The 16,214-nt window shown below is 42.9% G+C and overlaps 1 protein-coding gene across 1 annotated transcript in view; it reads left to right on the top strand.

Moving 5' to 3' along the window:
• The first annotated feature begins 932 nt into the window (after nucleotides 1-932).
• The window catches only part of pnpla7b (patatin-like phospholipase domain containing 7b), an 82,807-nt gene continuing 67,525 nt past the window's right edge, over nucleotides 933-16,214 (top strand). Inside the window, exons 1-7 of the mRNA XM_015971837.3 lie at nucleotides 933-977; nucleotides 1,501-1,598; nucleotides 1,849-1,936; nucleotides 9,595-9,674; nucleotides 10,079-10,170; nucleotides 10,303-10,443; nucleotides 13,293-13,452. Coding sequence (XP_015827323.3) covers nucleotides 1,560-1,598; nucleotides 1,849-1,936; nucleotides 9,595-9,674; nucleotides 10,079-10,170; nucleotides 10,303-10,443; nucleotides 13,293-13,452 — 600 coding nt within the window. The 5' untranslated portion in view covers nucleotides 933-977; nucleotides 1,501-1,559. The remainder of the gene's footprint in view (nucleotides 978-1,500; nucleotides 1,599-1,848; nucleotides 1,937-9,594; nucleotides 9,675-10,078; nucleotides 10,171-10,302; nucleotides 10,444-13,292; nucleotides 13,453-16,214) is intronic.

Consider the following 16,214-nt stretch of genomic DNA (forward strand, 5'->3'; position numbering starts at 1 on the left):
GGTCCATTGTTTGTTATTGTTGTCAGCGTTGTTTCGTGCTCTATGTGAGCTTTATGTCTCCAGACTTTGGTGCTCTAAGAGAGCTTTCGGTTTCCTGTTTTCCAGGACTTTTGATGCCTGACTTTGGTGCTCTAAGTGAGCTTTAGGTGTCCTGTGTTCCAGGACTTTTGATTCCTGACTTTGGTGCTCTAAGTGAGCTTTTGGTGTCCTGTGTTCCAGGACTTTTGATGCCTGACTTTGGTGCTCTAAGTGAGCTTTAGGTGTCCTGTGTTCCAGGACTTTTGGATTTTGGCTCGCTGCCTTGTGGATTTATTTTGTTTCATCCGGCCAATTAAAGGATTTTACTTTTTACCAACTCCTGCCTCTTGTCGTCTGGGTAATCTGCATATTGGGTCCTAACCATCCCCTCAACGTGACACATCCCTAGCTGTAACCACCCTGCCCTGCCTCCTCCTCCTTGCTGCCTGCCGGCTGTGATCACAAGCAACAACAAACTAGTTCCTGATGCTTCTTTGGGAAACAGCGCAAAAAAAAAATTCAATAAAACTTGGGATCTTGTAGGCGTGGCACTGGGATTTCAGCTGTGGCGGGCCGCTACGGCTACGTCTATGTAAGGGAAACACTGGTTTCAGTATAACCTTCCTTCCAAATGACTGAAACATTAAACTATTTTGTTTTTTTTTGTTTCACTGTAAAATTCTCACTATATTTTTACATACTGCACCTTTAAAGATTAAGACGAGATGTTTTTCAAAATAAATGGTAACAAGTTGTGTTTATCACGACTGAAAATGCCAGTTAACTACATAGTGAGGAGTATTTAGGAGAAACCTTTTCTTTAAATATTAAAGAGAAGTGATGATGAAGTTTTTTGTTGTTGTTGTTGTTGCACTAAGTGATTTATTGTGAAAAGCTAACAGGAAGCCACTCTTATTCTTCCTACAGTGAGCTGGTAAACAGTAACGGACTCCAGGCAGGTAGGAAATAGTTTCCTCCGTTGTCTTTGGTGCAGGTGTGTACAGAGGGCGGGTTAATGAGGGTTTCTTTGTTGTTGTCTGACTCGTGCTATGGAGACGGAACCCACTCTGCAGCCAAACTTTTAGCTCCGTGTTCCAACTTTGTTTTAGCTAGTTAAGAAGTTTATTTTCCCGCGTTTAGACCCAAAAAAACGTCACTGGACAGAATCTCGACATCTATGAATCTTTAGATTCTCTTCGGTCGTAGTTACATTTGTTCTGTTAGGGTCTGGCTCAGTAAACCTACTGGGATTGGAGTGGGTGACCTTTGACCCAGATATTCGTGGTGTGGGTCGGCCGGGAGCCCTCTGAGTTCAGGCCGATCGCTTTACAGAAGCAGACGTGTTGTTCTGTGTTCTGGTCTAATCTCAGCCCGCCAGAGTCTGAAGTCATCATGACAGCGGATCTAATGAGTTGACCAGATTACTGAGTCTGTGTCGTTAAAAACACACCCCGTTCTCCTGAAATGTCTTTCTCTCCTCAGTCCGGCTGAAGTCTGGGTTTTGTGCTGGACCTATCAGGACCCGGTTCTGCTCAGCAGAGATGGATCCGGTTATGGAGGAAAGCACTGAGCCCAGTTTGGTGAGTTGAAGCCACTGTGGTTCTGCGAAGATCTGCTGGATCCCCGACCCCCTACCACACTATCCTCACATAACGTTTTTATCATTTGTTGCTTTTAAACGAGTTACAACATAATGTAATTCACTTTTGAGTCAATGTGTTTTTTTCAATGTGATCCATCCTGATCCAATCAGATGATCCAGATGTTTCTTCTGAGGTGGTTTATGTAACGAGCTCCTGCTGGCTGAACGATGTTCTGTTTCTCTTCCAGTGGATTTTCATGCTGGCTGGAGTTGGGACCGCTGTTTCCGTTATTGGAGCTTTTGTATTTCTTCTTTACAGAAGATACAGAACATCAAGTCAGTTCCTTCACATTCTGCATGTCCTACAGTGCCACACAATTTAGTGTAAAAGTCACACCAGAATCAGCAGTCCACTTCTAGTATCAGTGTAAATCTCACATAATCCAGCCAGCGCTAACTAAGTCAGTGGGAGGACCACAGATTACATCGATTAATCTGGTCTGAATGAAATATTTTCAAACATGGCAGCTCTCTCTATAGCTGATTCCTGATGACTTGGTGGGACAAGATAATGTTTGTTTTTATCCAAACATGAATAAAAACTAATGTCTAAGTCAGGGATAAGCAATCCTGGTCCTGGAGGTCCATCATTCAACATGCTTTAGTTTCTCTGCTCCTGATTTTAAAGGTGCAGTATGTAATAATATAGTAAGACTTTTACAGTGAGAAAATCCCAAAAGAGTCTAATGTTTCAGTCCCGTTGGAAGGAAGGTCATACTGAAACATATTTCACATCCAGCTGGCGCAGGGATTGTCAGTTTTCCTCCTTCACAAACAAAGGAAGAAGGGACGTAACGACTGTAGACCATCCATGAGTGTGGGGTTGCCGTGTCTCCTGTGAGCTAATACCGCAGCGACAACAATTGTAATTTGACGACAGCTGGCAAAAGCTCCAGAGTTGTTTAAAGTGGTTGCAGTAACCAAATGTTACCACAGGATGTCATTTTTACTTAATTTCTACACAATGCACCTTAAAATCATAATTGCTACTATTTTCTGACTTCGAGTACCCCGCTCTTTCATGTTTATTAAATGCGTGCACGGGATTGGTCTAAAACGATCCCGTGAGAACCGCTTTGCTACTTTCTCATTATGCTCAAAACAAAGTAGTCTCACATTTTTCCAAAACTAATAAAGAGGTTCTCTCGAATTTGTCTAAAAACCACCAATAACACGTTTCGGACTCAAAGCAACTATCGGACCAGGTTGTCGATCTCACCGAACCGCTACACTTCCCTGGGTCCTCCCCTCATCACACACTCATGTATTTAGCAACAGAACCACTGGTGTGAGAGGTTCTCTTCTCAATAACACCAGAGAAGGAGAAACAGCCGGCTGCTACCGCTTGAACTTTAGGACAAACCAGACCTATAAACGTCCAAAATGGTTTAAAATAAAAGCTGTCTCATTATAACCGGACTGCAAAGCAAGCAGGTTTAACTTTTACTTGCTTCAGAGGAAAGATCACCAGGACATTGCACAATATTCTGGTGCCTTGTCCCTGCTTGAAGCCTGCTTTTTCCGGACAGAGAACCACTCTGTCATCTAGTGGTAATGTCTTATAACTCTTTGACTACGTTTCCATGGCTCATAAACACATATATGTCTAAATAAACAAATTTAGATTATTAAAAAGTAAATTTAGGTGTATCTTTTATAACTACAGAATCCCGAGATACTCAATTTTTCCACAGAAAACACATTTGTCCTTTAAACACAAGTTTAGACTAAATCCAAAGGAAGTTAAAATTTCCCAGCTTCCACCCAGCATTCAAATGCACCATGTACACACAAATCAGTCGGGTGAGAAAAGACAGAGCCTCAAAAATGTGTTTGTACTTGTAAACTTATCTGTGTGTATTGTAGTTTTGTCCGTGTGTACCAGGTGATTTGTGTGTGTGTAATCAGTGATTGATTCGTATGTGTAGAAGCCGAAGTTACACACTAAAATGTAAACACAAGTTACAAATCAAGAGTTATACATGCATAGATCTATCAACACACACACACAGTTCTTTGGTTACGCACACACAAATCTAGATACACACACACACACACACACACACACACACACACACACACACACACACACACACACACACAGATCTTTTTAGACTTTTTCTTCTCCCCATACTCAGCAGGCCCGAACAGTGCTGTGTTTACTGTCTTGTGTAGCGGCGAGGATTGACTACATATTTGTTAAGTGATCAATAAGATGTGATATTCAATCACAGCACTTGATTGGTTTGGTGGGCGGATTGTTACTGCGACTGAGCGAAACATCAAAGATGGTGACGACTCGTTTGAAACAGCGTTTGCATCAACTTTGGACTATACAGGGTGTGCAGAATTATTAGGCAAGTTGTATTTTTGAGGAATAATTTTATTATTGAACAACAACCATGTTCTCAATGAACCCAAAAAACTCATTAATATCAAAGCTGAATGTTTTTGGAAGTAGTTTTTAGTTTTAGCTATTTTAGGGGGATACCTGTGTGTGCAGGTGACTATTATTGTGCATAATTATTAGGCAACTTAACAAAAAACAAATATATACCCATTTCAATTATTTATTTTTACCAGTGAAACAAATATAACATCTCCACATTCCCAAATATACATTTCTGACATTCAAAAACAATACAAAAACAAATCAGCGACCAATATAGCCACCTTTCTTTGCAAGGACACTCAAAAGCCTGCCATCCATGGATTCTGTCGGTGTTTTTATCAGTTCACCCTCAACATTGCGTGCAGCAGCAACCACAGCCTCCCAGACACTGTTCAGAGAGGTGTACTGTTTTCCCTCCTTGTAAATCTCACATTTGATGATGGACCACAGGTTCTCAATGGGGTTCAGATCAGGTGAACAAGGAGGCCATGTCATTAGTTTTTCTTCTTTTATACCCTTTCTTGCCAGCCACGCTGTGGAGTACTTGGACGCGTGTGATGGAGCATTGTCCTGCATGAAAATCATGTTTTTCTTGAAGGATGCAGACTTCTTCCTGTACCACTGCTTGAAGAAGGTGTCTTCCAGAAACTGGCAGTAGGACTGGGAGTTGAGCTTGACTCCATCCTCAACCCGAAAAGGCCCCACAAGCTCATCTTTGATGATGCCAACCCAAACCAGTACTCCACCTCCACCTTGCTGGCGTCTGAGTCGGACTGGAGCTCTCTGCCCTTTACCAATCCAGCCACGGGCCCATCAAGACTCACTCTCATTTCATCAGTCCATAAAACCTTAGAAAAATCAGTCTGGAGATATTTCTTGGCCCAGTCTTGACGTTTCAGCTTGTGTGTCTTGTTCAGTGGTGGTCGTCTTTCAGCCTTTCTTACCTTGGCCATGTCTCTGAGTATGGCACACCTTGTGCTTTTGGGCACTCCAGTGATGTTGCAGCTCTGAAATATGGCCTAACTGGTGGCAAGTGGCATCTTGGCAGCTGCACGCTTGACTTTTCTCAGTTCATGGGCAGTTATTTTGCACCTTGGTTTGTCCACACGCTTCTTGCGACCCTGTTGACTATTTTGAATGAAACGCTTGATTGTTCGATGATCACGCTTCAGAAGCTTTGCAATTTTAAGACCGCTCCATCCCTCTGCAAGATATCTCACTATTTTTGACCTTTCTGAGCCTGTCAAGTCCTTCTTTTGACCCATTTTGCCAAAGGAAAGGAAGTTGCCTAATAATTATGCACACCTGATATAGGGTGTTGATGTCATTAGACCACACCCCTTCTCATTACAGAGATGCACATCACCTAATATGCTTGATTGGTAGTAGGCTTTCGAGCCTATACAGCTTGAATGAAGAGGATGATGTGGACAAAATAGTCATTTGCCTAATAATTCTGTGCTCCCTGTATAGACTTGGGCTTTTCTTTGAGTCATGAGCAGATAGGTACTTGAAAAACAAGTCACCCACAAATCAACTTTTTTTGCTGATAAACTATATAAATGAGTGTCTAATCATGCTGTAGACAAATACAGTCAATAATTTAGTACTTTAGTGCATCTTAGTTAAAATTTAAATATTCTTCCTAAAACTGTCAGTGTTGCACCCTCTTCAGGTAAAAACTGCACTATAATTGAATTTAAATCTGCCATCGCTATTGGCTGATAGGTACCCTATGACGTTAGCTGGTACCATATAATGTCACAATGCTGCTGTGAGCCTGTGTGTGTTTGTTAGGGGCCCCGCCCTCTCGGTGTGCCAGGCAACGCCTCCTTGTGGTGCATTTTTCAAACAGAAAATGAGAGTGGGGTTAGACTCTGGTAGGGGGTGACTTGCTCTTTAAGTGTTTTATTTAAAAAAGGGAAATGTTCGTGTTTTCTTCGATGGAGTAGGGCGGACTGCCTCGTGGACTGACGTCTGTAGCGGCGAGTACGTCACGTTGTTTGTTGTCCAATAGCATGTGGAGGCAGTTTGAAAAACAACCAGGGCTGGACTGGGACAAAAATTCAGCCCGGGCATTTTGATTGGAGACCGGCCCATCACCTGGTTTTTTTGGAAAAGACATTAAGCCTTACGCTGTTTCTGACACACACCAACGTACACTTTCTTATTGGTAGTATTTATGTATCAATCTAATAAACGTAAACCTACACCATCCTTACTATCCTGGTATTCTAAAAAAGTAGGGTTGGGGGCAAATTATTATTTTTAAAATGATTATTCTGACGATTATTTTATCGAATAGTCAACTATTCTAATGACTATTTAGATCATTAATTTAGCGATTATTTTTCTATTGCACAATTAATAAAAACCAAAAAATCTCAAATAAATTCCTCCAAAAAATTGATAAGTTGTTACTGTAAGAGAATAAACACTACAGGCCTTCCATTTTGTATAACACTGCTTTTATTGTGTTGCGGTTGTTTATATTCTGGTGACGTGTAGATCATGCAGGCTGCTGCCTGAGAGGTGGTTGGAGACGGAGTGTCTCCATGCTGCTTTGTTTTGGTCACTTATGTGCATGAGGCAAGTGGTGTTACGACCCTTGCTGGGGAGTCACGTGTAAAGGGTTAAATTTACCTAAATATTTCCTTATTTATTATCTCTTGATGTTATTCGTCCCTATTTCTGTGGTTAATTGACAATAGTTTCCTGAAATGTTTCTCCTATTTTAACTGTAAATCCTTCTAGCTGTTATATTTATAACAAGAAACAGATATTCGGACGGAATATTTTCATGTTTATTCGAATATGATTGTGGAACACACCCAGCATCATAATAAATGAAGTCATATTTATGCCAATTTAAGCCTTTATGGGTGACCAGGACACTGTGATCAATTTTTGGCAAGGGAAATTATCATTTGTTGCCATTTTTGAGGTGTTTATGAATGTGGAAGACACCCAGCATCCTGTGATGGCACTAATAACATCAAGAGATAATAAATGTAACCCTTTACAGGTGACCAGGACACTGTAATCAATTTTTGGCAAGGGAAATTATCTTTTTTTTTTTTTTTTTTTTGTGCCATTTTTGGGGTGTTTTTGATGATACAGTAGGCAGTATGAGTACAGTAACATCAACAGATAATACATAAAACCCTTATTTGGTCAATTTTAGCCTCCATGAAAATCTGAGCGATTCAATCACTTTTTGGCAAGTAAAATGCCATTTTAGTTATCTACAATTAAATCATCAATAAAGAATTTAAAGACATTTTGAGGCGTTTCTTATAGGTAAACGGGAGGGTGTAGTCTATTTGGCAAGTGACAATCTTAATTTTATGTGCTGAAGTGCTTTTATCTTGTTACTTTTAAATAGAGCAACATAATGTATAGATAGTAACCTACACAGTGTCATTAAAGCCAAAGCTTGATCAGTTTAAATACTTTTTTTCCAAGTAAAAATGTGCCCCAAACTAGTTAACCGTGGCTCCATGTCAAGTGGACTAAAGAAAGGAAGGGGAAAAAAATTAAATCGCTGGAGAATTGTTTATTTACATTTATACAACGTTTACATTCAATACATGGTGCCATTTTACATTGTTTATTTATTTTTTTAGTATCAAGGCTGTAACATAAAGAAAGCCAGTTCTTACCACAAACCATCTTTCAATCGCAAATATTGCAAAAAGGATTAATATATCCTCATTGTGAACGTTTAAGACAAATAGCAACACTTAAAACAACTTCCGAACTGGAAAAACTTATGTGGCAAGGTGAAGAAACAATGCCCGAGGGGGATTCGATCCCCAGACCTTTGGGGTGAGAGTCATACGCTCTAACCAGTCAGCCAAAGGGACATCCCCTTGGCCAAATAGCCAGGGCGCATCATCAATCGGGACATTGTGACAGGATGCTCACACTGTCACATCTTCCTCCCTCTTTCCACAAGCACGTCCTCGTGCTCCCGCGCAGGGTGCCACCAACACTGCCACACTAATATCCGCGATAAACATCTGTTTAAGTACCGGAAGAGGTTATCTTTGCTTTCTGAATGTCCATATTGCTAGATATGCCGAGTTTTAGGGCGAAATCCTGGGGAATTTTGTCTAGAAATGCAATTACCTCACCGTGCGCGATCCCGCGGTGGCTAATCATTTTTTGGCAGCGAGTCGATTAATGGCACAACACCGGCTCGGGTTTCTCCTCCTCCTCCCTCTTTTCTTCTCCAACCTGTCGCTGGGCTGAGGCTCCATCACTTCCTAAATTGATTTTACTTGAACCTTCACTACCAAACAACTGTGAGATTTTAAAACATGTGCCAGCATCAGCCTGAAGGGCCAGTCTCTTTTTTAGTCGAATTTTCTCCGCTCCTCCTTTCCGTTTTTTGTTCTCCATTTTGTTAAGCTCGTCTGTCTGTTTACTGAGATTCACAAACAACTGGCGGGTGCATCAGACCTCTGGCTATTGGTCCAGCCCAGAGTGTATTATTACCAATTGGCCAATCCACCAACTTTTACGAGGCGTCGCGTGGGGCGGCGCGGGCAAGTTGTCCGCAACAACTAGAGGCCAGGAAAAAAAAAAAAAAAAAAAAAAACAGACACCGGCCCATAAAAGATGAATGGGTCGGCCCAGCGGGCAATTGCCCGCTATGCCCTATGGTCAGTCCAGCAGTGAACACAACCGTAGATCCCGCCCGACTACTGAGCTTTGTCAATGGGTCGTGGCCAGACTACATGAAAATCGATCATGCCAACACAGAGCAGCGTCCACAAGCAAATGCTGACAGCGGAGAAGTTGCATGTCTACACTTGGGTCATTGTTTTTTGAAAAAAAATATCGTTTTTGATTACGTATATCTTCACTTTTGGATGACAGGCCAAATAATAATAATAGGCCAATAATAATAATAATAATAACAATATAAAAACCTCCATGTGTACTCCAAAAAGTAACAAGTAAGTTGTACTTATTTTGAAGAGGCTTGATGATATTTTCCTAATGAACACAGGCGAGACTAAGTGAGTCATCAGTATCTTCTTCTGGTATAGTGGACAAAAAAGACCAGGATGTAGTCTTTCAGCCATTAAAAGCCAGTAAATCTAAAACTACAGAGTCTAAAGAAAAACCCAGCAGTTTTTAGAGGGTGACAAATCTCTATCAAACACCCTGTGCTAATGGAGTGCTGAAGTCTTTATTTTACAGTCAATAGCTAGATCAAACAGTGGAGGAATTCTTCAATACATTCCTCCCTTTTACCACAGATTCTGGATCAGCAAACGGTGATCCTGTTATATCTTTTGGGTTTAAAATATCTGTCACCAACCTGTTAGAAACCTTCATTCCAAGAGCTGCCATGGTGTCGTTATGGTAACCCCTCCCAGGGGTGGGTAGGTTGGCAGATAAAATAATTCATGATTTCCAGCAACACAAACCATCAAATCAAAAGACCACTTCACAATTTTAATACATCAAACAATATTTATGACACATAAAGAGCAGCTGGGTGGTCTCACTGACAACTTGTTTGTCTCAGAGGAAGAGGCTGGTGTTCCTCACTACCGCTTCAGAAAGAGGGACAAGGTGATGTTCTACGGCCGAAAGATCATGAGAAAGGTTAGTGGGGTGCGAACGCACTCATCAGCTGATTGATTTCATCATGTTGTTTACACCCAGCAGTCCTGATGTTCTCTCACTGTAGTTCAACAAAATTAGGCATCATTTTGTTTATTCAATTCAAGTTTATTTATGTAGCGCCAAATCACGACAAGAGTCGTCTCAAGGCACTTCACACAGTAAACATTCCAATACAGGTCAGTTCATTAAGCCAATCAGAAAAAAGTTACAGCGGTCCTCCACATTTTATGATGCCGTGGCAAATAAAAAACACTTTAGCATCCTTAATTTAGAGCAAACAGGATAGTATTCATCTTTTCAGAGAAAAAAGCTGTTTTAGGACCCAATGTATACAGCAGTTATTCATCTGCTAAGTAACATTCAGAGTGTCTCCTGTCCCTCAGGTCCAGACGTTGTCCACCGCGCCTGCTTCCAACTTGAACTCCTCACGGCAACGAGGGAGGAAGAGGACCAAAGTCCTGTCCTTAGCTCGCAAGTGAGACTGGCTCAGGAGCTTTTAGACGACTTGAGTCCTGATCTCAGGATCTTAGTCTGGCTTTGTCACAGGAAATTCACAGAATAACAAGAGTCCAAGTAGCAAAGGAAGTATTTTATCTTTTTGTGTCAGGATCCTGCGCATCCGAAGGGAGCCACCCACCCTGCAGCCCAAAGAGCCTCCACCCTGCCTGCTGGAGGCTGACCTGACCCAGTTCGATGTGCAGAACTCCCACCTGCCCTCCGAGGTTCTGTACATGCTAAAAAACGTCAGGTTGGTACAAATGTCAGTCCAGATGAAATCAGGTGTGGTGACTGACTTAAAGGACAGGAACCTAGGGATACACCGATAGGAAATTTGGGCAGATATCAGAAATTCATATCGCTGTTATGGCAGATATCATCTATATCCATCTATCCATCTATCCATCCATCCATCCATCCATTCATCCATCCATCCATCCATCCATCCATCCATCTATCTAATGCGTATAAATACAGTGCTCAGCATAAATGAGTACACCCCTTTTAAAAAGTACAAATTTAATCATTGACTCTATGAACAAAAGAACAATTTCCAGACTTTTCACACAGCTGGGTTTTATTGAACACTTGTTTAAATGGCCTGTATTTGATATAGCGCCTTCTAGAGTCCTGGAACCCCCCAAGGTGCTTTACAACACAGTCATTCACCCATTCACACTCTGGTGGTGATGAGCTACATTGTAGCCACAGCTGCCCTGGGGCAGGCGAGTCTGCTGTACACCAGCGCCACCGGTCCCTCCGACCACCACCAGCAGGCAAGGTGGGTTAAGTGTCTTGCCCAAGGACACAACGACAGCAACAGACTGAGCGGGGCTCGAACCTGCAACCTTCCGATTGCGAGGCGTGCACTTAACTCCTGTGCCACCGTCTCCCAATTTTAACTCAATAACATGAAATTGAGGTTAATAATAGAACTTAGATCACAAAATCCTAAAACTGGTTGAAGCAAAAATGAAAACACCCCACAACAGAAACTACTACATCTAGTGTTTTGTATGACAACTGTGATTTTCAAGGACAGCACCAAGTCTTCTAGGCATGGAACGAACAAGTTGGCGACATGATGCAACATCTATCTTCCTCCATTCTTCAAGAACGTCTTTTAGAGCCTGCATGCTGGATGGAGACTGATGCTCAACTTGCTGCTTCAGAATTCCCCACAGGTGTTGGATTGGGTTCCGATCAGGAGACATACTTGGTCATTCAGTCACCTTCACCCTGTTCTTCTTCAGAAATACAACAGTAGCTTTAGATGTGTGTTTTGGATCATTGTCGTGTTGGAAAAGTGCACGACTACCACGTGCACGGAGTGATGGCAGCATCTTCTCCTCCAGTATAGAGCAGTACATTGTTGAGTTCATGACAACATCAATGAAATGCAGCTCCCCAACACAAGCAGCACTCATGCAGCGCACATAAGGACACCGCCACCACCGTGTTTCACTGTAGGCACCATGCATTTCTCTTTGAGATCCTCACCTTTACGACCCCATACAGTTCTGAAACCATTAGTTCCAGAAACCGTGATCTTTGTCTCGTCACTCCAGAGTCTAGAGCCCCAGTAGTCTTCTTCTCTTCCAGCATGGACCCTGGCTAATCCTAGGTGTGCTTTTATGTGCATGGGCTTTAGGAGAGGCTTCCTTCATGGACGATACCCATGCACGCCATTCCTCTGCAGGGTGCTCCGTATGGTGTCACGGGAACGGTCTCTCCAGTTTGGCTTTCTACTGCTTTAGCTAACTGCAGTGAACTTGCATGGTGATTTTCTTCAGCCCTTCTCATCAGAAGATGCTCCTGTAGAGATGTTAACTTCTGTGGACGGCCTGGATGTCTCGCTTCCATCTTTCTTAAATGATTGGATCACTTTAGCTTCAGTATTCTGATTGATATGTAAGCTCTGCTGATCTTCTTGTAGCCCTCACCTTTTTGTGTAAAGAAATGAATTCCTTTCTCAGATTTCTCTTCCATGTGGAGCCGTTGCTGACAGCATGAAACAGGAAGTGCTTTTCTTTGTTACGTAATGTCCTTTTATAGTCATCTGTCTGCTGGACACCTAATGAACCTAGACTCACCTGTGGTTGAAGTCTGTTCATTTGAACGTGTGGCTTTTCTCCTAAGATTAAAATTGGGGTGTACTCAGTTTTGCATTGTGGGCTTTAATGGATATATTTAGGAAATCACTTTTTTGAGTTCAAATTAACAAATCTAGTTTGCAATCAATGGCCCACATTTGTAGTTTGGTATCTCAAAGAAAATGTTGATTCTGAAAGAAAACTAAAGGATTTCTGACAAATGTAGCGGGGTGTACTCATTTATGCTGAGCACTGTACACACACACATTTACACCTCTGAAATTATTATCGTCACTGTCACATGACAAACAATTACACATCATCACCCTCTGACAGATACAAAGCAGAAACAAGGTGGAAAACATAGGTTGTTAATAATGGCCCAGTTTTACTTCTCAGACCGATACCGATATATTAAAAAAATGACTAACATCGGCCAAGACCAATATCGATGCTGATTTATCTAGCCTGGCCTGCCAGACTCGTCCTGTTTGATTCTGCACAGAGAGAGAGTCTGGTAACTCACAGGCAGAGAGGCACTTGAGGGGCGGGACTAGGCAGCTCAAAAATAACCAATCAGAAAAAAGATGGAAATGCCGACTGTACCGCGCGACGCCGTAGTTTTTTAGCTCTAGTCAAAAATAGTCTTGCGACAGCGCAAACATATTTCTTTAGAAGAACGGCTTTTAGTGCTTCTACTTGTTGTTTTAAAGACATTCAAGTCATCTAGAACAAAGGAAAGAGCCGCAGCGAACTCCACTTCAGTCGCCATGTTTATGACAAACTCGGCGTTATGTGACGTTATTCTACTCAGCGCTGATTGGCTCTGTTAGAATTCTCAGGGGGTGGGGTTATTGAAATAGGAGAGGTCCCAGACCCTTTCTCTGTGCAGAATTAAACAGAGGAGGAGTCTGGCAGGCCAGGCTAGATATATCGTGCATCCCTACAGAAAACCATTTAAATCCTTGTGAATTTTGATGTTGTCACTTTTCATTATCACATTCAGGGTTCTGGGTCACTTTGAGAAGCCGGTCTTCCTCGAGCTGTGTCGTCACATGGTTCTGATCCAGCTGCACCAGGGGGAGGGACTGTTCCGACCCGGTGACACAGATGACAGCATTTATGTGGTCCAAGATGGCCGTCTGGAGCTTTGCATCCATGAGAGTGTAAGACTGAATAACTCAGCTTCTGAGGGTAAAACAGGGCAGTTGAGCTTTTATTTTGAAGGGAAAATTACTTGCTGCAGACTCAAAAAAAGATACGTTCACAGGCCTTAATGCTCAGCCCAATATTTCTAATTGGTTGTGTACGCTATAGTTTAAGTGTGACCACCATCAGACGGCAGGGGGAACAGTCTGTAACTCTGAAGTGACCTACATTTGCCCTGGAAGGCTATACACTTGCTGTGTGTGACCACCTCCCTCCCTTCAGCAGCAGCAGCTCAGAGATCCGTGAAGCTGCTGCTCCCGTCCCCCGGGGGAGCAGCCTGGCTCCCATTGCTGCTGAGTGAGGCTGTAGTAGAGCTGGCTGCCTGTGGATCCCCACTCTCCGCTCCACCTCTTTGTCCATTTTTTATTGTTTGGGAGTGACGAGATGTGTGACAGGCCCAAGATGGCGTCGATTGGAACCACCCATTGGGGTCTAACAACCTTCAGGTGACATCAATGTGGGTTGGTCCAGTATTTTAACTAACTAACGCTTCAGTTCATAACGTTCCTGCAGTCATTCTCTTACTGGTCGGAGGCTGTGTAAAACGAACGGACTGCAGCAGAAACACGTTAATCTTATTAAACTAAGAATGAATGAACTACAGTAGAAAAAAACTCCCCACCACCCTGTTTGTGGATCGCTGCAGCAGGATGGCTGCAGACCGAGGAGACAAACTCCTGTTTCCAATGTGAAGCCAACACAGAAGTTCCCCCCTCTTCCACTTGGGGCTGGCTCCAGAAAGGAGCAACTCCCATTGACTCCTGTGTTAAAAATGCTAACTTTCCAGCAGAAATAAACATGTTTACAACCTGGTTCAAAAACCAGTTTAGGTTTAATAGGTCTAGTAGTCTACAGTCTAGTAGTCTACAGTCATGACAACTGAGGGGTGAGTATTTTTGTAACTCATCCATTTAGATGTAATTAAAGCTTGAAATTATGAATGTTTAGGGGCACTCCCTTTTGATTGACAGGCAGCATGAATGTACGTGCTATTGCTAGCGACTTGCTCCAGGGAAGCCCTTGGCCTCACATTAACAGCCTAGAAGGCAGAGGGTCACTCAGTCGTGGTCTCCTGCCTTAAAGTCCCCACCGTTCTCTGTTGGCTTCAGTTAGCTCGTAGCTACTTTGGCTTAAAGTTTGATCATCTCCCCCTACCCTCACAGCCTCTCAGCTCAGTGTTTCCCTTACATAGACGTAGCCGTGGCAGCCCGCCACGGCTGAAATCCCTGCGCCACGCCTTCAAGATCCCGTTTTATAGATTTATTCTATTTTTTTGCTCTGTTTCCCGAAGAAGCAGCAGGAACTACTCTGTTGTTGCTTGTGATCACAGCCGGCAGGCAGCAAGGTGGAGGAGGCAGGGCAGGGTGGTCACAGCTAGGGATGAGCCGGGTACTCGTTTCAGACGAGTATCTGGTACAGATAAAGCATTTTTGACGAATACAAGCATGAAACGAGTAAATATCTGTAATCATGCTGAAGAAAAATCCTCATTGGGTAACTGACTGCCTTCACGCTCTGTGATTGGCCAGTCACAGAGCGGCCGCCCCTCCCTACACACAAAACTCCGCAGCCGGGAGCTCTGTCCGTCCCATGCGTCCATGCACACACACAGTAACACATCTCTCAGTGCTTGCTTCACTGTTGCTGACGTTTCTTCACTACTCCCTAGGTTTTCTTCAGCTCGCCTCTTTTTGGGTTGAATATTTAAAGTTACTTTTTTCGTAACATACGTGGTGCATTTGACAAGACAGAGCTGAAAACGGCTCGTGCATGCGTTGGTCACCGCCTCCGCTCCAGTCGGGGTTTTTAAAAATTATTTTAACTCTCTCTCCCTCTCTATCTCTCTCACACACACACACACACACATACGCACGCACGCACGCACACACACACACACACACACGCACGCACGCACGCACGCACGCACACACACACACGCACGCACGCACGCACGCACACACACACACACACACACACACACACACACACACACACACACACACCTTAATCAACATTGTTTTGTTTAACTGTGTGTGGGGAAAAATGCCAACAATGTTAGGAAAAAATCAGTTTAATCAAATTAAAAAAAGTTGTGTCTGGTTCTAGTATTTATAATATTCCTAGTTCCTGCTGCATGAGTTCAGATGCATTAATTCATCCACTTAAATATTAATGTTCTGATTTTAGTGAAAAACTTGTTCTGTAATACTTCCTTTACTATTGTGATCAAAAATATTTAATCTCAATTCTGAGGCTGCTCTGTAAATAGTTTTCAAATAAACAAATGGTAAATGGTAAATGGCCTGTATTTGATATAGCGCCTTCTAGAGTCCTGGAACCCCCCAAGGAGCATTACAACACAGTCATTCACCCATTCACACACACATTCACACCCTGATGGTGATGAGCTACACTTTAGCCACAGCTGACCTGAGGCGCACTGACAGAGGCGAGGCTGCCGAGCACTGGCGCCACCGGTCCCTCCGACCACCACCAGCAGGCAAGGTGGGTTAAGTGTCTTGCCCAAGGACACAACGACAGCGACAGACTGAGCTGTGTTCATCTGAGCTGACTGACGTGCGCGCTCCTTCAGTGGTAGAAGATGATGCCTTCCACAAGAAGATTTTTGCCTTCAACACCGGATACACACTTCCCTGTGGGACATGACAGTAATTGGCATTTATTGAAAAGGAATTATATGAGTGGATTCTAAAATGCA

Source organism: Nothobranchius furzeri, chromosome 17, assembly GCF_043380555.1.
Source record: "Nothobranchius furzeri strain GRZ-AD chromosome 17, NfurGRZ-RIMD1, whole genome shotgun sequence".
Lineage (NCBI taxonomy): Eukaryota > Metazoa > Chordata > Actinopteri > Cyprinodontiformes > Nothobranchiidae > Nothobranchius > Nothobranchius furzeri.